Source organism: Rhipicephalus microplus, chromosome 4, assembly GCF_043290135.1.
Source record: "Rhipicephalus microplus isolate Deutch F79 chromosome 4, USDA_Rmic, whole genome shotgun sequence".
NCBI classification, from domain to species: domain Eukaryota; kingdom Metazoa; phylum Arthropoda; class Arachnida; order Ixodida; family Ixodidae; genus Rhipicephalus; species Rhipicephalus microplus.
In genome coordinates, this window is record NC_134703.1 from 126557151 (window position 1) to 126583118 (window position 25968).

The 25968-nt window shown below is 46.9% G+C and overlaps 1 protein-coding gene and 1 long non-coding RNA gene across 6 annotated transcripts in view; one reads left to right on the forward strand and one right to left on the reverse strand.

The window, feature by feature from the left end:
• The window catches only part of LOC142814598 (uncharacterized), a 496656-nt gene that overhangs the window by 441750 nt on the left and 28938 nt on the right, over positions 1–25968 (forward strand). For 2 of the 4 annotated variants that reach the window (XR_012894961.1, XR_012894962.1), the window contains one exon: positions 12029–12123. This is a non-coding gene — a long non-coding RNA (uncharacterized LOC142814598). Of the gene's footprint in view, positions 1–12028; positions 13033–25968 lie in introns of those variants that run through there. The other 2 variants (XR_012894959.1, XR_012894960.1) reach the window with 1 other exon arrangement.
• The window catches only part of pb (homeobox proposcipedia), a 91441-nt gene that overhangs the window by 21199 nt on the left and 44274 nt on the right, over positions 1–25968 (reverse strand). Inside the window, exon 2 of one of the 2 annotated variants that reach the window (XM_037424005.2) lies at positions 25562–25624. The exons of the other annotated variant lie outside the window; for it this stretch is intronic. Within the exon in view, the coding sequence (XP_037279902.2) occupies positions 25562–25624 (63 nt within the window). The remainder of the gene's footprint in view (positions 1–25561; positions 25625–25968) is intronic. 2 annotated transcript variants of the gene reach the window in all.

The following is a 25968-nucleotide window of genomic DNA, read 5'->3' on the forward strand; positions in this document are numbered from 1 at the left end:
CAGAGGAGTAGCGACATCGCACTTCGATTTACGCCTTACACGCTCGCTCGTACACGCATTCCTGGCGGGCGCGAGACGCGCTGGAGTAGGGGAATTTGTTATGAAGGCGGGTGCCGACAGCGACAGGCTTGTATCGCCTACGTCGTAGAGAACGAAATAAAGAGCGATGAAAAGGCGAAGTTAGCAAAAGTAGGGGTAAGCGTATAAAACAAAGAAGCGAGTACCACCGGTGCAAACATTTTTTTTTTGTTTCGAGACCGCCTCGAAAAAGCAAGAGAGGTAAGCAAATGAGAAAGCTGTCTGGGAAGCCAGGCGAAGAACGGCGGGTGGTGAAGTTGGCGGGGGGGGGGGGGGGGTGAGAGGGACACTTCATTACCGTCTTTTTGACACGCCTCGGGATAGGAGATAAGGTGAAAATATTTGCATTCGCGTGACAGAAATCTCCTGAGCATAAGGAAAAAAAAAAAAGACTCCCTCCTTTACCGAACATCTCTCCCGGTGGTGCAAGCCGAAGGCAAACAGATGTTCACCGAGCAGAAGAAGCCTCGAGACGACGCATTAAAAGATCTTACGCGTGGAGACGACGACGTCGAAGGAACCGAGGCATCGGCGAAGGGCAAAGAGAAGTGGCCGTATCGCGCTAGCAAAGAGAGAGAGACACCGAAACGCTGAAAAAGAGTCAAAACAGAGACGCGCTGAGAGTATTGGAAAACGTGGTGAAGAGGGAAAAAAAAAAGAACAAAACTAGAACGAGAGAATTCAGGCTGGCACGCATATTCCTCGGCGCTCCCTCACAGGCGCTGCTGCTTGGTTTTTCGAGAAGAAGAAAAAAAACAACTCAATCCGGGAAGGGCAGGGAAAACAATAATAAAAGAAATTCCGAAAATGTTCGCCAAAGATAACGAGGCCAGTCGTGCCTGATAGGCAGACATACACACACGGGCATATATATTCGTTCGGGCCGGGGCATACGTTGGCGGCGCTCGGAGCTAAGAGGATTAAAAATGGGACTTTTTAGCGAACATGACGTGAAGCCTGACGTGAAATGTTCGGGAAAGGCAGACACGCGCAGGGAGAAGGAGTGGGCGAGGGTATGAATGGGACTATATTTGTAGCTGCTGGGGAAGCGAGAAGGCTACACAGGCGTCGTCGGGGAGGGTGGGAAGTCCCGGGCTCCGCTGGCAGGGCGCTAGCACTGCTGACGACTGCCGACGCTGCCGACGCTGCCATAAGGGCGAGGAGACAAATGGAATCGGCGCCAAATGAGTCCTCCTCCTGCCTTTTGGAAGAACAAGGGGCTGTGGCCGTGTTGCCACCAGCGGTGTCGCCGTACCGCGGACGTCTCGACACCACTCTTCGTGTCGTATCAATTTTGCAGAAGGCTGTTCGCTATATCATCCCATTGTGTGTAGCCATAAACGAGTCTGTACCTGTACTAGCTTTGTCAATTTCACGAGTCATTTCTTTTTTTCGTTATTTCATTTGTTTCGCTTTACCCTTCTCCCTGCGTAGGATAGCAAATCTGACGAGTGTCTCGTTGACCAGTTTATGCATTTTCCTATCTCGTACTTTTAAAATTTTCACACAATGGTAACGATTTTTGTATAAAAGAAGGTTGTATTGCTCGTAGCCTCGTCTCCATTTGGTACCTACACTTTTTGACGACGCTTCTGGTGAACGACTGCTTTTTGATATTGTTGATGGGGTGCTTGTTATTGTACACATGAATGTTACTGAGTAAGACTCCTGGGTTTTGACGCGATAGCGTTAAAAAGCTTGTTTCGCAGAAATTCTGGCGTTTGTGTTGGCGTAGTTGGTTCTGAGTGAAAAATTGCCATCTTTGCGTGACCAAAAAATCGAGAAATATGTAAACAAAATAAATAATAAAAATTCTGGCTTTGAGTGGGGATCTAACACCAATCGCTCGCGTTCTAGCACACAGCCACGCCTCTGCTTGTAAATACAGTGAAAAATAACTTCCTCTTCTTGAAAAAAACAGTGAAAGTAACTTTCGTCCTTTACAAACACACGCATCCTGTGTACATGCTTCACAACAAAACATGAAATATTGCCATAATAATGCGTGACTCAAGCATACGTTGCCCTCTGGCGTCAGAACATGAAATTATCATAATGACTTCCAACTTTAAAGCCAGTCATCCACTACGAAAACCAACACACGTCACTGCACTTCTTATTCCACGTAGTGGCCGCACAACAAGTTCGAAAAGATTGCATACACTAAGTGTTTGAAGTACGCACTGGGAGCAAATATCCCTATCGCGGTCAGCTTTTAAAGGTAAAGTTTAAGGGTCAGCCTTTTTTTTTTTCTGTCGAAGCGTGAAGTCATCTTTAACGAATGTTGTTATTGAAAATAACGTCCTGTTTAAAAACAGGAAGCAGCATTGCTGTACTTTTCTATATATTCTTACTTTTAAACGTCTGGCTGAACTACTTGTCTTTAACATTCATTCGACAACCTGCACGACGCTGTTTTAAATCGGGCGTTTTGGTACTGCGGATGGGATCACTCAATCCGACATTGATTTTGCGTCCTAAAAGTGTAACAACTATTTTAGTTTCCGGTGAGCTTAATATTGGAAATGTTTGAGGATTTTAATTGCCTACGAAGAGGAAATTCGAAATTTATAGCCGTATGTTTTATATGTATCTCATAAGCATCACTTTATCGAAGTCGTTTCTTCATTTGTTATAAATCGGCGACTGTTGCGAGGCTTGGGCAAAGGGAACCGGTATTTCCGTAGATTGCGCAGTAAAAATAAATAAATTTAATGCAGGTAAAATAAAAAAAAACCTAAATGGAAGTCAAGAGGAGCAAGAGACAAACAAAAATGCGATTGTTTTAGCGTATTATAGTGACGTATACCATGAAACGGTTCAAAATACGCGCGCCCTCCTAACAGACAACGGTGAGCTGCAGCTACAAGAATCGGCGACGACTACACGCGCCTTCAGAGCACGGGATCGTACCGTGGAGGATTGTGGCCAGAAGTGAGAAAGAAGTCACTAGCCGCTGGAGCAAGAAAAATTATGGACCATCTCCTCGAGGGAACGAACCATGGTGGGATGCAAAGCCGCGGCAGTGCGCGCATCGCTGACCCGGCTGTAACGGGTGTCGACGCGGGTGCTGGAAGAACGGTTTGAAGCGAAATTCGGTGTAACCTTTACTCAAGTAGACGTTCCTTTGAAAAGGAAAGACAAGTGGGGCGGGTTGGGTTTCGTGTAAGTTTCATCAGTGACACAAGAGCCGAAAGAGTGTTTTCTTTCGACGTGTGGTCGAACGTTGTGGGCAGTGGTGAGGGTGAAGGCAGTGAGAAGTGTGATGTGAGCGGGCAGAGGAGCAACACCACCTGGGTGTGTTGGGAGGAGCCGGCAGCTGCTGCGGGTGAAGAAGAGAGTGACGTGAACGTGAAGCTGCGACTTGACCTTCTTGGCATTGTTCCAACAACTGCACGGGCAGAACGTGGTTCGGCGCGTTGGCACGGTGACACGGACGGACATCGTTACAAAGGCTAGTCAAAAACCTGCTTCGCGTCTAATAGAACGCTTCTTGGTTTTGCCTTGGGCTCGTCCGTCTACAGAATAGTTTTCTCCGGACTACCTGAATTGTTCGTTGCAATGGAAATGACAAGTGGCGTGCCAGATTCTCAGAACAGCAGCATATTTTACCAAATCTGATCTCACACAGAGTCGGGTAGATTGCGCAATGCGTTTCAACATTGTTGCGACCTTCGGTCTTTGAAATAATGAAGCGTTGTGACACCGTAGTATACCATTAACTTTTCCTGGTCTCCTTACAAGCTGTTTTCACTGCGCAAAGGGTTGTTGCGAGGTGAAGCATCAAACTGTGAGCTCGAGATTTGTTATTAACGTCTCGGCTCACAGGCCACGTTTAGATTGCTGAGCATTTTTTAACGCCAGGACAAACCACTCAAATGGCACGCAATAAATTGTTACGTCATTTTTTTATTTAGTCTCCTTTATTTTGAGTTAAGTACATCATTTAAAAGTGAAGCAGCTACTAAGCGAAAAATTCGGCTAATGAAAATGGCGTGTAAGCGGCAACTGTCACCATGTGCGGGTTAGCAAAACTAGTTATAAAAGTGGCCTTCCTTTAATAAGCCCGCTTGTAAAGCATAGATAAGAAAAGATAGTGTCAAATCAAGTGCAGCGTTCTAGAATCACTAGCAAGAGAACAGTTTCCTTGGTACGCGCAACAACAGTAGCCTATCAGTATGCTGTCAGCTTGTGTTAATGAACTGTTCTCTAGAGAAGGTGTCACAATTGACAACTCTGAGCTGGCAACACCACCGCGCTTCTCGGACAGTTCAAGATTGCAGCGTCACATCGCTTCTTACGAAATACAGTATAATAGCATAGCTTGCTCTCTCTCTCTCTTTCTCTCTGTTGCGATAGACACCGCAACACCGGAACCAGTTTTCCTCGAGCTGAAAACCAGCGCCCGCGGTTCCGGCGTCGGATCACACAAGCAGCCGATAAGTTTGCGGGCAACTCTCGCAACAACGTGAGCAAAAACAAGCAGTCCAGCAAGGAAGCGAGCGGACGTGTAAGCAGCAACCGCAGCAGAAGCAGCAAGCGAGCAACTGGTCTTATCGGGAACGAGCGAACTTTCGTTGTTGCCGCCATGCTTGCAGAGAGCCACGGCGACAACCCATCGTTACAGTTTAATAGATCAGTGAGCCTATATATATTGTGGGGCGGGAGCGTGCCACCGTAAAGCCCCAGTGTGGAGCAGTGCGAGTCGAGAGTCAACTGAAAAAAGAGAGAGAGGGTGAAAGTCAGAGAGTGATGAGCAAAAGCAGTCGAGACGGAAAGAAAAGTGGAAAGAATGAAATAAGGAGAGAGGTGGCAAGCTCGAACGAGGGGCTTGAATTTTCTTTAAAAGGGGAAGGGAAAAATAAAGAGAGGAGGAGAGATGGCGGGTAGAAATGCTTGGGGGTTAGCAGATAGGAGAGAACAGCCGAGTTTTTTTTTTTTTACGCGTTATATTTCTAGTGTAATGTTCACAGAATGCGCTGTAGGCCCGCGAAGGTTAGTGATACGCTTTCTCTCTTTAGTACTTGCGAGATTCGTGTCTCATCACCTCGCTGGTTCACTTGGCGCGCGGGTAGTGTAACCGCACCTCTTCTTTTTGTTATCATTATTCTTCACAGCTATCCCAGGGTACCGCGTCTGTACGTCTACTCCTCCGCATCCTTTGTTTTCTTTTTTTCTTCTTTCTCGTTGGTTCAGCGTACACCCGCGTGCCGTCATTTTCGGGAAGTCTTCCCCGGCAGCCAACCCTAGCCCACACTCTACAGCCGAAGCCAGCCAGGGCTGCCCCTGCGCTACGCCTTTCTCTGCAACGCCCGCGTTTTACCGGCGGTGCCCCTATCTCTTCAGCCGCTTCCCTTGCTTCCCGTTTTCGCGGGAACACCAGCCGCGACGCCGGTCTCCCCTTTTTCTCCTCTTCCTCCGCGGTCTTGTGATGTTGAAGTTTTTCCCTGGCTCTCCTCCACAGGCTTCCTTGGCGGCGGCGTCCCCATTTTTCGCTATAGCGGGAGCTCTATTTTCCCTTTTATCGCTCGCCATGCTCGCTCGGTCGCGCGGTGCATGTTCGTGACAAACTACTCGACTGTCACCCACCCATCCGGTGTTCCATCAAAAGTTGGAGTAAGCTTTTCTGTTTTCCTTCTTGACGCAGGAATTCTTTTTTTTTTTTTTTGCGTGCTCGCTGCCAGAACGACGAACTGACCCCTCTCTTTCTGGCGAGAGATTCACAAGGCCTCGTCTCCGATCGAGGCATTCCAATTTTTCGGGAGTTCTGCACCCGCGGCGGCAAAAAGCCTTCGCGTGTCACCTCCCCCCCCCCCTTTTTTTTTTCTCTCTGTGGTTACTATGGAGCGCAAACTCAATTTCACGTAAACGCAAGATCGAAAAGCAGTGTGTCGCCCTACACCGCGAGCAGTACGTCACGTGCCTCGCCAGCGGAGCTACAGCTACGACGTTGCGCAAAGACTGACGGTTGGGAAAAATAAATAAAAGAGAATTGCAAACCTGAGAAGTTTAGGGACGACGTTTGTTCCACCATTTGGAAGTGTGCACTTGAAACAATGTTTCTATTGTTAATCACTACACTGTCCCGCTCAACAACACATTCATACCGGGGGTCAGGGGTTCAAACACGGTCGAGGCGGCCGCGTTCCAATGGAGGCGCAATTCTAGAGTCCCGTGTAATGTGCGATGGCAGTGCAGGTAAAAACACACACACACACACACACACACACACACCACATGGTTGAAATTTCCTGAGCGCTCCACTAAGACATACCTCATAATCATTCTGTGGTTAGGGGGCCGGAAAACACACACGTTATTAATATTCATGTTAGGAATATGTCTCTTGGCATTTGAAATACTAAGTCGCATTTCAAACGAAGCGATAACAACACTTTACCGACGGTCAAAAAAAATAATGTAGGCGAAAAAAAATAATACTGCCTCCTTACAGAATACCATGCTTCAGTGACGTGCATCATTAGACCGCTGTTAACCACACGCAATTCGACCCCCAACCCCCTCGCGCCTGTTACGTTCCCAAGTGCGCCGTCTTGAAGCGAACCACAACGAGCGGTGACTTAATGCAGCCTTTGTATAGTACACCTCGGGTAATATATCACATTAATTTGGACGTCGACTGCTACAGCGAGCCGAAAAGAGGCCTGTTATAACGCTCCTTGTTTTCCGTTGACACCACGCTCTCTGTAGAGCCCAGTTAAGTTGACACAGCCAATGCTAGAAACGCAGAGCGTCCTACCCATTTCCAGATATCTATACGCGCCTAAACTCAAGTGAAACAAAAAAGAAACAACAAAGAAGGACGCCTCGTTTAACGTATATTTTGCGAGGCTGGAGCCCACGCGTTGCTCAGGCCGCTGTTTACAAATCGACGCGCCCGCCACCCTTTATTGACAATACGGCGTGTCAGTCCCTCTGGATCACCACCGTGCTCTGGATTTTGCGGGGCGCCCTCTTCCACCCGCTGTTACAATGAGGGCAGCCGCCCAAGCAGAGAGAAAGGCACTCGACTCCCTTGTTTTCTTTCGCCTCTACAGTGTCCGACGCGCGCCGTGATTGATTGATCCTCGCCGCGCTTCTTGAAGGAAGGAAGGAAGGAAGGCTCGATGAGGAGAAGGAGGCACATGAGAGGCTGCTTGTGTACGGGAAAGACAGGGCTGTGCATGGGGAGAACGCACGCGCTCTGCAGGAAAAACCCGGGAAAATATAAAAGGATGGGGACATCCCGCGGAAGGAGTCCCCAGAACGGGATGACGTAGAGAAACACACATAGTGTATACGCTAAGACGGTATAAAGGGTAAGGGGGGAATAAAAGGAGTCTCTTCAAGAACGTCGTTCAGCGAGCTGTATTGCGTACGAAGAAGAAAAACGGACGAGTAAAAGAGGGCGAGCCTCCTAGAACCAGATCGAGAGGAGTGCTTCCTGGTAGCACTTCCGGTTCCGCAGGAGACTCGCCCTTGCCTGCTTCCTTCCATCCCCTTTTTTCCTTTTCGGGAAGGAAGACGCCAGAATCCACAACCTCGCCGCGGCAGCAGTATAGCGTTCGGCCGAGCTTTTGTGTGGTTCCGCGTCTGAGCTATTCGGTCCTTCGAGGGATGCCCTTCTTACAAGAGCTTTCTACTTCTAAGATGCGGCTCATCGCCCGTTTTTTTACGCTTTATGCAGACGCGGTGGGAGAGAAGGGTCCGGTTATGTCCACTTTCATGGAAATGCGGCAATTGTCTTTAAGGCTTGCGCCTCCTCCGCGTGTATGCGCTTGAGTGTGTGCGTCTGTCTGTCGGCCATGGCTTTCGGGGCTAAAGAGAAGCCATAGTTTGTACAGCATTCGTTCATTTTTTTCTTCGTCCTTACTTCCTTTAAATTTTGCTTTCTCGACTCGTACGTGATATTTCTTTTCTTTTATGTGTTCTGTTCTAACTGTTTTGCTGGAGAGAGGTTGACGTCCATAATGCCTCGGCTACTCCATATCAATAAGTTCTGCAGCGAAAAAAAAAGAATAATACACCCTCACGTCTTCGGGTTTGACAAAAATTGCTAATTTTTTTAGCCTATTTTACTGGTGCACTGCATCGATGATAACATGATTTGTTTTCCTAAATTCCGGTATCACTCACACGTTTCGTTTTTTTTTTTTTGCTTTTGGTCACTGAAAGCAGTATAAGGGGATTCGCAAAATTCAATATTGACCTTCGGGACGACGTACGTAAATAGGCTAGTAAAAGACCTTACCAGGGTCTCACTTCACAGCCTTTGTATAGGTTATTTGAACAATTATCGATCAGGTTTTGAAGTGAACCCAAAACCTCTCTTACAACTTTGCACAGTTCAAATGCGTTTACATTTGAACTGCGGAACACACGTCAACTGGGAAAATGTCAGCGATTGATATCGTGATGCACTTAATCCTACAATCTCACTAAGGAGCACGAACAGCTTAAGAAGCCTACCATCTTCGTAGCTTACCTAAGCAATGGCGTTATAACGCAGCCTGTATTCAAATAGACGCTCGTGAACGCAACCATAGATCTGATAACTTATTGAAAATAATGGAACTGCTTTAACACAAGGTGATTTAAGGAATAAAAATGACATTTCTGATGCGGTGTCAGCACGCTCTGCGAAACATCAACTACAGCAGTCACAAACAGCACATACTAGAGAGAGCGAGAGAGAGAGAGAGAATAAAAAAAGGGAAAGGCAGGGAGGTTAACCAGATATTCGAGCATCCAGTTTGCTACCCTGCACTGGGGAATGGGGAAAAAAGATGGAAAAGAACATTGTACCAAGAATGAATGGTTGCGGAGCCCGAGTTTTCAACGTGCGCTTGCAATTGTTGCCACCAATGTCAGGACACGACGCTCAGCATACCATAGCAACAAAGAATTCGCGGTGGTGCAAATAATGTTGTAAGAAAAAAAGTAAATATATAAAGATTTTCGGACAATACGCAAACCTGTAAAAAGCAAATATTCACAATTCATGCAGTTTACATCCCTTTATTACTCGTATAACTGAAATGAAGAAAAAATTGAAGAGCCATTCCATCTTGTGAGGGTTTACGACCAGTCAAACTGTTTATCACGCAGCACAGAGTTGACTTGAAATTTTCAACAAACGTACACCCTGAAATATTGTATGGATCTGCTTCGGCGCATCAGCATTATAGCGCGTTATCTTTCCTAGCGTTCGTCAGCTTATTGAGCTCTTCCTTAAAACGAGGATAGCGTGAGCACCAGAACGCATATCTATGCATAAGCTTTTCGCAAAAGTGAAACTTTCCTGATGGAGTACTGTTCTCTACCTACAGGCTTTACACAATGTGCTGCAGAATAATTTTATAGAATTACCGCAAAAGTCGACAAAGTCATTATAGAACACGTTCTCCGTCCATATTTGTTTTAGTAACAACTTCTGGGCTTTTCAATGTCAAAACAACAATGTTATCAGCGGGTGCGTCGCATAAATGAGGGCTAAGGAGATTTCGACCACACGGGGTTCTTTAACCTGCATCTAAATCTAAGTACATTGGCTTCAAGCATTTCCGCTTCCATCTAAATGAAACCGCCGCGGCCTGGGAACTCCGTTATTCGGGTGAGTAGCCGAACAACGTTGTATTGTGCCACTATAGGGGCAAATACAATACCGTCGGCGGCAACCGTTCCGCGGCATCGGGAACGACTCACTAAAAAAAAATCATCATCACGTGTTTAAGCCACCGCATGACGTTATCATGACGTCACAACGTCCGTTGCGACATCATGCGGCGTAACACCGCAACAGGTCGTTGTAGCGCCCCTTATTTGGAGGCGAACAAAACCAGAGAGATCGCGCTAGCTCAAGAGAAGAAAGTGAAGACGACGCTCCGCCGTGGTACGTGAAGCTACGGCTCGTGTTTTCCGGCTCTGTCATACATTGACAGAGAGAAAAAAAAACGACGACAGCCTTCCAGTCGTCTTAGGGCTCAAGATACCCATGAGTATTTCTACACTGCGGGCACAGTGGATTCACATGGTTCAGATATATTTACCTCGTGCAAACAATCATGTGTATCTTTTGCGTGTGTGTGTGTGTGCGTGCGTGCGTGCGTGCGTGCGTGTGTGTGTGTGTGTGTGTGTGTGTTTGTGTGTGTGTGTGTGTGTGTGCGTTCAGGCACTCAGGCGCTCAATATTTATTTTTCAGGCACTCAATAACTATTTCGTTCCCATGTATTCACATGGGAGCCCCTGAGCTAAATCAATCTCTTTCAAAGAACAAGAAAATTCTTGAAAAAAAATACATCGCTTTATTTACTAATCTAAGGAAAAATTACATATGTGGCATTCATGTACTGGTTGACTCAAAGGCACACTCCCAAAAAGAAAAAAAAGCATAGTTCGAAGTGTTTGTAGTTGAGTCTGCAAGTGAAGTAAATACTTTTTGTTTGAACTGTTGATGTGCACTTTGCGCAACAAACGTGATTATAAAAGAACTTACGCGACAAAAAAAAGCAAGAACTTGTGCGCCGTACATGGCAATGGTGGTTGGTTCGTTGTCCGCTAGTTTTCAAGACACTTCGCGTTTTTAAGCGCACAGTGAAGCATTTTGAGGAATGCGAGGATCCTTCCAAGGAAGTGACCTACGGAAGGCATGCGAGCACGCAGCATGTGTTTCGCCACCGTTTCCGAAGTGAGTTCATGCGATTCAGATATATACACATTCAGCGAGCATAAACGGCATAAAATACGTCGCATCGCATCAAACATGCGGCATTATGGGACGATCCAAAGGAAATGACCGTACACTATAAGAGCACCGTCTGTCTTCGGAGCCATCGAAACACACGAAAAAAAAAAAGCTTCGTAAAGAAAATATTCGTTGAAAGTGATGTGATAACACTCGCGCAGCCGCACACCCAACTGCACAAGCGTGCACCCAAGCCGTGCCAAACGACTTGTTCCGCCGCCAACAGATGGCGCCACACCCCTAGAAAAAACGGAAAATTGGCGAGTCGGGGATGGCGTGCGTAGCAAGTTTTCGTAAATATTATGAGATAGTAACCGGTTACACATATGAATATACGTAAAACGTACATGTACTGGCTAAATGGGTACTAATTGAGGTGAATTGGCTGCAAGCGTGGCATACAAAACAGTTTTTCTCTGTGCGCTCTGCCCTGAGGGGACGAAGTGATCAGTTGCTGAGGAAGTGAGGAATCACCTAAGGTGACCTGAGAATGACACTTCCGAGTTCAAATAGAAGTGGTTATTAAAATGTTTGCTTGCGTTATGATATCGAAGGCATTAATGAACCAAACACGCTTTAGAGATTTTTTTAGGAAGCTAGAGAAAGAAAGATGAAACAAAAATTGCTGTTATATAGCACATTATAACCTGACACTTTTTGGGCGTTTGTTGAACTGTTCTCTTCGGGAGATAGAAAAAAACATTTTTTTTTAATTTTTCGCTAGAGGTTTGATTTTTAAGAAGAAAATAAATACCACCACCCTCCTTTTTTTTTAAACTACACTGAACATCAGTGTGCTGTAGAAAACATCTGACCACGGTGCAGAAGCTCTATAGCATGCTTCGCAGGTTTTGATCTAGACAGCATTGCTTTTTAAGGGAAAGGGTGACTGAATTTCTCTACTCCTAGAAAGAAAGGTCTGGAAAAAACACTAAAATAAATTAGGAAGCACCAATCACAAGCACTTGCCATGGTTGCCATATTATAGTACGATAAGCTAATGAATGCATAATTTATTCATTGCTGTCCGGAAATGGACGGACGGCTGAATGGATGAACTTTAATAGGTCCTTCGGAACGCGTTTTGGCACGTTGCAGCCAAATAGTTTTTAACCCTGTAACGCGACATAAATTATCAGCGTCTATATGCGCAGCCGACATGTTAATTGATTGCTTGATTGTAAATTTATTGAATTTTTTTTGCAGGACATTTGGTGACCTGGACTCGGGTCTCCCACTACGGGGCATCGGAGGTCTTGTCTCAAGGCCACTTGGTGGCCCTGCTGGACGAGCCAGAGATGGTCGCCGAACTTTTCCTGTTCTTCTTCTTTTCTTTTTTAATTCTTAACTATTGCGTCCTATAAGGTGTCATCTATATTTCAATTTCCTTTAACGAACGTGAACATTGAGGTGCATGACTAACTATATACTTCGTAAATACTCTCAATCATTGGCAGGCGCAATATAGATGACGTTCTGGGACACATCGAATGTACATATTATTGATGTTCATGTTTTGTTATAGCTATATCTCGCTGTGGCCGTTTCATGCCACTTCACCTGCACACTACTTCAGTGGAGTGTACGTAACGGTGTGTGAAGTAACTATAACAGTAAGCCGCAGTGGTCGTTTAGATATTCTATGGATATGTTACAAGTACACCTTGAACAAATGAAGAACCCACGCGCAGATTCCGCCGTTCAGCAAGCCGTCTGCAGTTGCACTGATGTCAATGTTTATACTGCCAGCAGCTAAAGGCGCGTTACGGTGATAACTTCAGAGTGCACAGCTAACCACGGACTAAAATAATGTCTTCGCGCCGTACAGAACTGCCGGGTGGCCAGTGTAAACTTCTAGCACCGTTATTTAGGCTCCAGGGCACCGTTTTGCCAGTATAAGTAAACAAAACGCGAGCCCATCGGTAACCCAAATGGGGAGATTTGTAGCAGCAAATGCTTGCAAGGTGATCGGGCTATATAGGGTGACACTTTCCGTCACCGATTTCTTTTTTTCTCAGAGCTGAGTTATCACAAAATTACTTGTTGTCTAACCAAACATTTCTCGTCACCATCTGTTTAGCCAATTTTCTTCGAACCATAGTGAAGGGTAGCAAACAGGAAATGCTTGTCTAATTGACTGGTACCTAACATATTGTATATCAAAATAAAACGAAAAGCTCGGATTTCACGAGCAAAATTCATTGAGGTAATTCGTAGTGGAGAATTCTCAATCGGTCTTGAACATACAAATGTTCTAAATGTGCACCTAAAGGTAACTGCACGAGATGTTTTGCATACCGCCTTTTTTGATGGCATTCTCCCAGCGGCTGGCGGCTTAGCAACTTGACGGCATTATCACTGGACTATACCGGGGCCCGTCGTTCAGTCAGACTCATCTGCAAACTATACCATTACCTATTTCACTCCCAATGCACGGAGTGTTTGAGACACTCCTGACAATCCCGCCCTTCCTTTCTTCTAACCTTTTTTGTCCTTCATTCTTTCTCTCTTACACTTAGCTTCTTCTCTTCGATCCTTCTTTCCCTCCACCTTGTTACAACAACAGTTCTAGTTACCCCGACGTGAGAGACATCTCGAAAAGTTCATGCCGAACACTTTTTTTTTTTCACACGCGACTCCCATTCACGGGAAGAAAAAAAAAAAGGGGGGGGGGGGACGCCAACAAGCGAGCCGCTACAAATGATTCGGACGTTCGCCATCCGAAACCGCCCCTGAGCGCCATGCGTTATCCTTGCCCGACGAACTTGGAGCGCCTGCCTACAACCGGAGGTAAAACAGAGGACTACGACGACGACGACTCCGGAGTGACCCGGTACAAATGGAGCGTGCTGACCCGAGCCACTGTTCTGCGGCGGTGGAGGCTGTGGTACACGTGCGCGTTAAGAATGGAGCAGTAACTCGATGCTCCTCCGCTCGCGCGGTTGCATCCTTGGAGCATCGTGTATAAGAGCTCAACACTCCTTGCCGAACAACCTGCGTTCGCCGGGCCGCACAGCTGTTGCTGGCAGCGGCACTTTGTTTTTTGCACCCCCCCCCCCCTCTACATCCTCTTCTGTTCTCTTTTCTTGGGGACCAATCTCTACTACGTCGGCCTGTTGGTTTGGCCGACTAAACTTCTAGCGAGTGCTTTCACGACGGCGCGAACTTTTGCGAGATTATTACAGCCGGCCCGGTGCTTAGCCGTCTCTGTAGCGTATATATATAGCTATGAACTATACTTCGAAATATATCGCTTCCTGCAAGGACGTCAAGGAAGTTTAGCGACACGTTCTTTGCGTCCTTGCCGAAAAAGCGGAAGAGTCCGGTGAATGTCGAGAAGCCGAACTTCGAGCAAAACAGGTGTGGTGAAAGTTTTGCGACGATGCTCCGAGGGCGAATGGACACGACAAACTTTATTATGGATCACCACTGCGTTTCCCGTAGACTTTACAGTGTGTCGTTTTAGCCGCATAAAAGCAGTGGGTATTACTACCATCTTAGCATGCATGCATCTAGGGCATGCGCAGTGAAGTCGCAGACGTCGCTGGGCGTCTGAAATTAGCCTGATTCAGAGAGCTTTGTTGATTGATTGATTGATTGATTGATTGATATGTGGGGTTTAACGTCCCAAAACCACTATATGATTATGAGAGACGCCGTAGTGGAGGGCTCCGGAAATTTTGACCACCTGGGGTTCCTTAACGTGCACCCAAATCTGAGGACACGCGCCTACAACATTTCCGCCTCCATCGGAAATGCAGCCGCCACAGCCGGGATTCGAGCCCACGCCCTGCGGGTCAGCAGCCGAGTACCTTAGCCACTAGACCACCGCGGCGGGGCTCAGAGAGCTTCGTGGTCGTGTGTTTGTTAATTCGTGAGCCGCTTTCGTGAATGATATTGTCTCGCATCGTGATTGGCCCAAATATTCTCTAATAGAATGTTTTAGCATAAGATGTTTTTGCGAATGCGGGCCTAAAATCGAAATGTCAGCAGTGTGATTCTCGCTAAAATGCTTTTATTGATTCCTTCATAATTGAGCTACAGTGATTATTCTTTTTTCTTGCCCCACACGTTGCTTCTTACATGCATCGCTTTAAAAATTTTGCACATATATTGTAAAAGTTTCTCTTGTTACTTATTAATGTAGCAAGCGACGGCTAGCGTCTACGCTGCTTAAACGGCATAAACAAAATTTCGGGAAAGTAAATTTTTGTGCCTGCCGAGTGTATATAAGTCAATAGTTTTGTTCTTTTTCAACCTCGACGACCAAAAATGTTTGATAAGCACCGTATCGTGCAGCCTATATTGTGTTTATGTTGTTACAATTTATTTCTTGCCATTTTAGCAAGCCTTGTCGAAAGTTCACACTGTAACTTCAAGCAAGGGATTCTCGATTTTGATTTTCCTTTCTCGAAAACGCTTAAAGTCCTCTACTGTAGGCACTGCTGCTCGTTGTTAACAGCGCTGTGTAGCGTTTCAGGCGCTGCATACGGTTTCAACTCCGAGCTCCCAACTTCAAAGCCCCGAGAGTTCCAGCGATTCGCAGAAGCGACCGTGCAAGCTGAGGGGGCTCTGCTTAACTTGCAAATTGCGTTTGCGCGATTTAAGCCTCTCCCTTGCCCATTTAAATCCCGCGCTCGCGAGCCGCTTAATAGGTGCGGCATCGACCTGATACATGTGCCAAGCTACACGACGAAATAAAGGAAGGGGGAGAGGGATCGTGCGGGGTTGTGTGGTGCAGCCCACGTGCTGCGAGCATTGAGCATTATTCTCTCTGCAAGCGACAAAAAAGCCACCGCTGATCTCTGCACTCAGTTGCGGCTTGGTATAGCGCTCTGAAATACACATATATATATATATATATATAAGGGAAAGAGGTATATATATATATATATATATATATATATATATATATATATATATATATATATATATATATATATATATATATATATATATATATATATATATATATATATATATAAAGAGATATATATATACAGATATATATATATATATATAAAGATATATATATATATATATATATATATATATAGAATATATATATAGAACAGTGGGACATAACGCTCAGAGAAAGAGAGAGAGGGGGGGAGGGAGGGAGAGGGAGAGGCGAAATGTGTCTGGCAGCATGTAAGTCAACCTTGAATGTTATGGACCACGAGACGCGAGATACGCAAGCTGCTTCTGCAGGCAGCCTTAAATTTAAATATCCGGCCCTGTTTAAAACGCTCTATAAACATGCACTTCGAAGTTGGACCGCAAACAGTCATACATTGTTGAGAGATTCAAAGACTTCTTAAGACCAGTGTTCTGTGAACTCTTGATCCTGGCTATTTATTTATTTATTTACTTATTCATTTATTTATTTATTTGTTTATACCCCGCAGCGCGCGGTCTATAGTGGCTAAGGTACTCGGCTGCTGGCCCACAGGTCGTGGGATTGAATCCCAGCTGCGGCGGCTGCGTCTTCGATAATGGCGAAAATGCTGTATGCAATAGGCCCGTGTGCTCAGATTTGGGTGCACGTTAAAAGACCCCAGGTGATCGAAATATCTGTGGCCCTCCACTACGACGTCTCTCATAATCATATGGCGATTTTGGGACGTTAAACTTAACATCTTTAATTATTTATTTATTTATTCATTTATTTTCCTACTTACTTACATTACACTTCGAACTCAGAATAATGTTATAAAAGGCTGCACTAAAATGTACAAAATACAAAAACTTCAGACAATTAGCAGCCTGTTATTATAAGCAAAAAATACAATCACTTTATGCAGTCTCGAAAGATGATGTGTCCTCCATTCAGGCGGTGAAAGGGGGAAGAGGTTTTGTTGTAAGAGATTAGAGTAAGTGCTCGAAAGCTGTCCTGCGTGTCATTCTGGAAGCGTTATTTTTCAACAGGTACGCAAGCATTCAGGTGCGTGTCTGTGGATTAATCGTAATGGTTACGATATTTGTATTCGACGAGCTTGTTCATATTTACATCTCAGCTTCTATTACACTCTTTCATGTTGGTCGCACAATTTCATTGGCAATCCGCGCGCGTTTGGTACATTAATCATGGATTCGAACGCGACGTCAAATTCGTTAGTTTAATTACAGGTATGTGTGATAGCTCGAGATAACCACGTCATGTCGCGATTAATTTGGTCTATATTCAGTAGTGGCTCTGATCTACGCGCTCGAATCAAAACTGTGGTGATATGAACCGAACTTAAGACGCTGGAAACGAATGTTTGTGTCTCAATTAGCCCTCAATTGTACCGTTTCAGTCCGTGAGTACTGTGCATAAATCTAGAGTAGGCATCTAAACATAATGGTGTGTTGGTGGATCGGTGGCGACTAAAACGCTCCGTTTCATACTAGTCATATTGTAGTGAAGGTTAATCGTTACTGCATAAAACGTTATGTTTGGCTTAGGAGTGGTGTGATAATCTCCGAAAAAATTTACCAACGCACTAAGGTTTGCCTGAAACTCGACACACTAACTAACATGCTACGGCAATATCATATATTTAAAACAGCACTTGTTTTTTAAAACACGTCAGCAAAGTGATGGTGCGTTAGCAAACCCGAAGCAGTCTGCTCTGTGCTGTGCATATTATGAGTCAAAGGTTCATCACTGCTGCATAAAACAGTATATATACTGTAAAGCCAAGCATATATGCTTGCCTTTGGCAGCGGTGTCAGAATCCCCGACGAAATTTACCAAGGTGCTCAAGTTTCTTACGTAAAACCAGACATGCTAACGTGCATCTCCACGGTAAAGTCCTCTATTCGAAACGTCACTTTATATGAAACGTATATGCAAAGTGATCATGCGTTATTAGATCAGCTGGTGAGTAAAGCAGCAAAAGAATAGACATTTTGATGTGAGAAAGAACGGCACACACTGCATGCTTCTTCTCGTCTAAAGTTTCAGGTTAGTGCAGCTAAAACAGCCTCTGTTTTTAATATCCTCCATGCCAGGTGTGCACAACACCAACAAGAGGAAAAAGTAATAACAACAATAACAACCTTAGTACTATTACGACTATTGCTACTACTACCACTACTATTACTACTACTACTAATACTACTATTACTACTAATAATAATAATATGAACAAGAATATTAATAATAATGATAACATGCTTATTTGTATTATTATAGGTTAATATTGATATTGTTATTATCATTATTATCGAACAATTATTAATATTATTATTGGCAACATTAGTAGTAGTAGTAGTAGTAGTAGTAGTAGTAGAAGTAGTAGTAGTATTGTCTACGCAGTTTCTGAACATCCCTGGCATGATAATGGAAGATCCGAAAATGAAGACGAGGTACCAGTGCAATTGGAAGTGTTTTAAGAGATCTTCTTGGCGACAAGACAAGACAAGGTGTTCACAACAAAACCTACCTTATCACCAATGGCATTTTAGATAAATGGCTCGCTAAGGTACGCGTGAGTGTTATACGTAAGTTGTATCTTTCGATTCAACTACATTTGATTGCTATGTTCTCTTAGGGAATATTAATTCACTTCCAGGCGTAGAAAGAAACAATCTTCATTAATAAATCACGGCAGGACCTCGCATCTAGACAATATTTATTCATTATCACATAACTGGGTCGGGCGTTATCGCTATTAATTATATTCGCATATACTTGACGATGTGTTAAAATTATATCAGATTAATTACTAATGAGCTGCTCCTCCATATGTTCTTGGCGCAGTAAAATCACCCATTTTAACGCGATAGCATAAAAAAGCTGGTTGCGCAGATATTCCGGCGTCGGCGCGGTTGGCTGTGAACGAAATCTCATCATCTTATGCGCGGCCGAAAAACCGAGAACGATGCAAATAAATAGTGAAAAAAATCCTGCGTCAGAGTGCGGATCGAACACTGGTCATTTGCGGGGCGAGCGCGTGTTCTACCACACAGCCTCGCGTCTGCTTGTGGATACGGTGAAAATAACTTTCTTTGCTTGAAAATACAGTGAAAATAACTTGCATGCAATACAAACGCACGCATTCTGCATACATGCTTCACAATACTCCATGAAGTATTGCAGTAATTGACGTATTGCATGAAATATTGCAGTATTGCAGTGAATAATCTGTCGTACAAGCGTACATTGCCATCGGGCGTGAGATCATGTGATTATCGTAATGACTTCATAGTTTAAGGCCGGTAACCCCCTGCAAAAGGCACACACGCTACTGCGCGTATTCGCTTAAGACTACGTAATTGGGTGCATAGAAAGTTCAAAAAGATTTCATGCACTAAGTGTTTGAAGTATTCACTATCGACAAGATATCGCTATCGCATTCATCTCCTGAAGGGGTAGCTTAAGATTCCCGCATTTTTTTTTTTTACCTGAACACGTGAGCGTCGATCGCCGAGTCAAATCACAGATTTAGTCACGCGTCCACAGCAGCCGTAGCTTCTAGCCAGGCAGGCCACGTTCGTACGGCTGCTTCACCTGGTTTGGTATCAGCTGCTCATTGTAGCCAGCGGCGCGCTCTCTTGCTGCTTCATACGTGCGTAACATAAAAAAGACGACTATTATTTTTTTGTTATGTTAGAATGTTTGATTCGGTGCCATTCGCCCCGCCGCTGTGGTCTAGTGGCTAAGGTATTCGGCTGCTGACCTGCAGGTCGCGGGTTCGAATACCTGCTGCGGCGGCTGCATTTCCGATGGAGGCGGAAATGTTGCAGGCCCGTGTGCTCAGATTTGAGTGCACGCTAAAGAACCCCAGGTGGTGGAAATTTCCGGAGCCCTCCACTACGGCGTCTCTCATAATCATATGGTGGTTTTGGGACGTTAAACCCCACATATGAATCAATCAATTCGGTGCCATTCGTAAATATTCTGTTGATGTTGATCACGCGAGTGCACTAAACGTGAGAATGCCGGGAATGACTAACCCTAGACTATAAAGCATCGAACGAAGTCTGAAAGTGCTAACCCGCAGGCAATTTGGCACGTCCGTTCTAGCACACGATTGGTTATCTTTTTGCACCATCTGTATACACACCTGAGCCTCTCAAACACGATTGCTTGTGTGAAACGGTGCACTTCACGCTCGTGTGTCCACACCAGCCTTTCTTTTCTGAAGATCTTGGACTTTTGAATAGTCATGATGAAGCCAACAGGTACCTTGAGAATGCTGTAGCGACGATTTGGACACTTCGACCGTACGAGCTATCGAAAGGATCCGAAGAACAGAAATGTCACATGGGCACGACAGTGTTGCTTTCGACACTTTCCTGTGGTCTCTTCAAGACGGAACATGCTCCAGCGACGCTTAAGTGGCTCCTTCATTTCCTTCCCGTACTAAGCACACGGGAAGCCGCTCTGCCCGGCCCCATGCTCCCCGATTTCCCAGCATGCGGCACTACATACATCACTGACACGGTCACCCATGCGCTGACAAAGCACCAGGCTCATCAGCAACCCGCAGTTCCGTAGAAGACGCGCTCGAAGGTCCCGCTTGGGATTCCAGGCAAATGGGCCAAGAATAAAGGGCATTCCGAAAGTCTCACAACGGCGCCTCGCGGTTGCGATCCACCACACCGCCGTTTTCGGTACAGTGGCTTGAGCACCGGCTTCGTATACTCTGCAAAACAAGGCAACGCGGTGCGGCGCAAACGGTAATGGTTTCCACGTGGTTCTGGGCGCATTTCGCGTCAGCGCAGCCAGTCCTTTTGCACCTCTCGAATCCATCATGTTAAAGAAGAGCTGGCTGCAGGGAAGGCCAAATGAGTCGTTCCGAATGTCACCACGCAAAAGGGAGAGCGACGAAAATCCAAGAAGAGGAGAGGAGGTGTTCGGGGCGCCCGAGCCGCCGAAACAAAAGCCGCAGGGTGGCTTCCAGCATCTCCCGGCGCAAGACTCCGCTCCGCGTTCGCAGCTTCATCGGCAAACAACCGCTGCGGCTACCGTTGTTGACACAACTTGCACCCTTCGATGGAACAGCACATGCATGTAGCGAGTAGCGATGGTCGATACCGCCTGCCAGGCGTCGACCTTCTCTCTCTCTCGTCGATGACGGAGCCTCGTGTGGAACAGTGGGTGACAAGCCCTCCTTCAATGACCCCGACCATTAACTTAATGGGGTTTCGGGTAAAGGCCGAGAGGGGGGCCGACCTAGAACGCGCGAGAAAAAGAGAAGGAGAAGAAACCATCCGCGTGGCGACCGCCTAGCTAGACGCCGGTTTTTTTCGGCGCCTTGTGTAAACGCCGCCCGACGCGCGTTGAACGCAGCTGCACTCCGCTAAAAGAGAGAGAGTATGGAGGAACGGGGAGTTTCGGGAGGGACGGAGGGAGGGGGGTATGCCGACTTTTTAACCATAGCCCGAAGCGGGCTCGGTATTTTCGTCGGGTGCAAAAGAGGACCCGGCGACGGGGCGAAACCGCGGTTTCTGCGGTCTCTATATACGAGCACGTGTCAACCGCTCTGTGCTTCCAGTGGACGGGAGTAGCTCATTACAGTATATGGACAGCTTTAGCTGAAGCATAGCGTTCAGCAGGCACGCCGTTTTTGCAGAATACCGAGACACAGCAGTTATTCACGTCCACGATTACGCTTAGCAGATAATTTTGGCCAACACTTATGCTGGGCATATCAATCGCAAAATCAGTTCACAAATGAAGGAGAACACTCATGAATGGAACAGCCTTGCCAGTTTGTCTTCGAAGAACGAACTCAGAACCTTTGAGTTCAGACGTGTAGTTTGCCGTTGGCAAGGTGACACCGTTAACTGCATACTCAGCATAACGACTGGCTGAAAACTTTGACTGCGAGCAATATTAGCGTATAAAGTGTGGCACCTTGGGCTTGCTGGTATGGCATGACGATAGTTATAGCGCGAGAACAAAACGACAACACAGAGACCCTCGTGTCCTTCGTGTCCTTCTTGTCTCTGTGTCGTCGTTTTGTTCTCGCGCTACAACTATCGTCGTCGCGTGTAAAGGCGCTTTTTGCGAATACCGCACCTGGATTGAAGGAATAACCGCTAGGCGCCACATTAGGCGGAGTTGTTTTCAGCGAGTACGTATTTAAGTAGAGGTTGGTGCATACGTCGGTCGCCGGCTGATACTCCTCTCTACCATGGTATTTCACCTCATAATAGTCGTGGCAAATACATCAATTGATAACGAAATACACGAAAATTCGCACGTAGGAAGCTCGCTGTTTTTAAATGTTAACGAGGCACAGATGACTGTTACATATTAAAGTTTCTAGGCTTCAACTTGATTTGATAGCTGGCTTTAAAAATGGTTATTGTATTTTCAGTAGATTCAAGTCACCGGCAGAAGCCGTGCACACCTTTGTGGGGCACATGCAGAATGCATTGATAGAAATGCTAGAATGATTGCTCGAACCTATGTACTCGTCAACACCATCAGTTATATGCCGTCAGTGGTAACCTTAGTAACATTACATATTCAGTGTCGTCATCCATTGGCGGTTTCGGCAATCAATGCTCCAGATCATAATACGAAGGTTCGGGAGGGAGGTAACGTATATTGATAGCGTGACTTGGATGATTGTGCGACCTATTTGCGACGAACAGGGCAAAGCATTACGATTGCGAGCGTGCAATGCAGAAGACTCGAGTACTGAGTATTCCAGTAATGTGGGCAACACCTTGTAGTAGCTTTTAGCGCATTTCTAGCCGGCGTTATGAAGAAAAAAAGATTCGTGTCGGCTGACAGTTTTTACACATGTTTGACTGATGTCTCCGCAGAAGTACATCGTGTAGTCATAAACTTGTTTTGGGGCGAGTTGGCGTCTGAGTTTGCCCAGCTTCTTGGGCAACGCTAAAAGCGCGAAAAAGCACAGGGAGCTAGGAAAGGGACAGAGCAAGGACCTGCCTCCATGACACATCAATTGTACGGCATCAATTTGCGATATCCTTTTTTTTAACAGCTGATGTGTTCAGGTGTTGATGCCTTTCTTTCACGTCGCTGCGCATGCGTGCAAGCTTTCTTAATTTACAATCGTTGGTGGCCATAAACAAGAGATAGTTTCACGCTCCTCTGTCTTTTATCATGTCTCTAGCTTTGCGCCAAAAGTAACGTGTTTAAAGAACATCGTGTTGCCCCAGCCTAACTTTCAATACGCCTAACGTATAAAAAAAAAAGCCTCATACGCTTGCCTTATGCAATAGTCCTTTACGATGCATTTTAGATCTCAAAGAGCGTACTCGAGATAATTTGGACGCCGTATTCCACAGGCAAAGCGACATCGCGACCTGACGACCACTGAATGAAGGTGCAGCAAAGATAGCGGCGCTAATTGTTAGTACATGTACGTTTGCCTACTGCAGGTTTCTCAATCCAGCGCACACTTGGAGAAGACGTACCAATGGCTTTCCAAATTTGAGAAGCACTATGAAGAGCGCAACAGGTGCAGCGGGGGTAGGGGGATGTTGCGCTGACATTGCAGGAGCGAGAGGCATTATGAGCAGCAGCGGAGCTTCCCCGGAAAACAGCCGCCGGCAATCACCTCATCGACCGTATTAGAAAACGGCCACTTAACCCTCCGCCCGCTTTACCGTTTGTTCGGGGAGCGTGTGCCTGCTAGTGCCAAGGAACCATCCCGTTTTGCCTGCGTGCGCGTTCGCCCGCCGTTCGTCTCGTGCAGGGAAGACTTCTGGGGAAAATGCTACGTCACTCGCCCGAAACATGCGTGCTCCCGCCGTTGGTGCGCTTTCCCGCAAGGCACGCAGTACTTGAACGCAGGCGTTGTTAGGAGGGGCCGCGGGGGGGTCTACGATGTACTAACCAGCGGTAAAGGATAGAGTGTATGGGAGTGTTGGGGCAGTATGGCGGGAGAACGGGAGAAGGAAATTGCGGAGGGTGGTGGAAGAGGGAGGGAAGTTAGAACCACGCGTTGCTCAGGTGTCGGCGGCGGCCGTGGGCTCCCCGATATCACGCCACGTTTCCCTCCTCGCCCATTACGAGCATTCGGCCGTAAGAGAGAAACGTCGTCCCGTCGCCAATTGATGAGAGAACGCCGCCGTAGTTGCGCTTGCTCGAGGCGCGTCGCAAGGGCGCTAGAGTCGCGGCTTGCGGCTGACACCTTAAATAACGCGCGCCCATCGGGCTGGTGCTGGCAGCGCGGCGGGTGGCGTTGCGGCAACGGCATCGTCGGCGTTGTCGCGCGCTCTTGACGCCTATCGTTCTTGCTAGCGCGCCCGCCGCAAGCTTGACGCCCGACCACCGCTACCGTCGTCGTCGTCGGTGTTTATATCTTCCGCCGGCTTGCGCACTGTACGACAACGCCGCGAGTTGCGCAGCCAAAACGCCACGCGCACGCACGTCTCTCGGTCAACCCCCCCCCCCCCCCCCCGTGCCCTGACATTCCCTCCCGCACACCCTTGCAGCTTCCCTACGGTCGACTTACGGCTGTCGGGGACGAGGCAGACCTTACACACGTGGTCGCAGGGGGAAAACGGCCCGGGCGAGCTCTAAAATTAGGAAGGCTGGCTCTCGCTCCGTGCTAGCGTCACACGCCCAGCGCGTTGTCTTCTTCTACGCTCCGCCATCGGCTTCGCCTGTCGCATATTTTGAGGCGCGGTTGGAAGGGACGCCGCTCCTCGACATCCGCCTCTGCGAGCAGCCGACTTTGAAGGAGGCCAAGGAGAGGAAGCAAAGAAGGAGAGCTTCGTCTTCTTTCACCAAGGACTGGTGACATGCGCATGCGCTCTTTTTAGTCCTTTTGTTTTTTTGTTCTTCATCTTCTAACTCTCCCGTCGCGTCTTTTCTGTTACGACATGCGTTTGTTACTTTACTGCTACGCCGCCAGCCACCGCCGCTTTCTCTGCTGAGCTCGTCACCTTTTCTTAACTTTTTGTTGTTATTGGCTTCTTCGAGAAGACGACGAAGTCTTCTTCTCCCTTACGTCTACTCTTTGTTCTTTCAGTCCCTGTCGTAGCCTGTCGAGGTAGAAGTTTCGATTTGTTTCTGGCAGCCGCGCGGCTGCTAGCTCGCCTGGTTCGCTCGCCTGTGTCGCGGAGAAGCCCCGCCGTGCTCAAAGGGAATCATTTGTTGTCACTCGTGTTTGGCGGGTGGTGGGAGGGCGTTGGAACTAATCATGTCGCGCCAGTGGCAAGACAACAAGGCCTCCTAAGTCGCGGCTTCGCAACGCGCGCTCCCGGGTTTCACCGCGCGTTCGGGCGCGTCTCCCCGAACAAATCGCGGAGAAACGACTCCCTGGCGCCGTTATTTATAATGCGCGTTTGCTCTCCGAAACGACTCCCTCGGCCACCGGTAAGAGAGAAAAGAAAGGCCGTTCCTTCACTCACGCGATGGCCCCTTTAGCGAAAGCTCTGCACGCGAACGGTGTCAGAAATTGAGGCGCCGCGAGAATGATGCGGCTGCGTTCGTATACGTACACGCTATACACAAGCCTGCCCGCGTGATTAGCACGAATCCGGGGGTGCAGTTAATAGCGTGACGGCCGTTTTTAAGGTGTGCTTTCGCGCGGCGGGAGAGCTTGAGATGACGACGGCGCGTTAAACTGACAAATGGCGCTGCTGTTGTTGCGTGGCCCGTTTAGGAGTAAAACACATGACATGTCGCGAATGTCTCTGTCAGCCGCGGTTGCGAGAACGATGATGACGCGCGTGCCGGCGACGTAATTGGTGGGTGCGTTTAAGAGGGGGGGGGGGGATGTGAGAATGTGTGTTCAATACAAAGAGGCGGGTACTGACCATTTCTAGGAACCCCTGTCTTCTGCATGAGATCGTTATTCCTCGACTTCGCAGACGCAAACCCTGCAAAGAGGAGCGACATGCGATGGTTTGCTTATCGTTCTCCCCGGCTCTGCGTGCGACATGTATTATGAGAATGCGATAATTTGCGTGCATGAAGCCCCGTCAAAAGAACGTGCAGCAGCCGCTTCGCATTGCTTTGTGGTACAGCTCGCGTAAGTCGGTTTGCTTTGCCAGTAAAGAGTAACAGTGCGAAGGGCGCGCTTTGAAAGGCAAGCTGGATAGGTAGCTTAAATCACATCTCATCCAACGTCTCAGTCACTCGAACACTCATTTGAATACGTGAGAATGTGTCCATAAAGAATGAACAGTTTTCTATGTAATTCACTAGTAGACCACCTACAGTA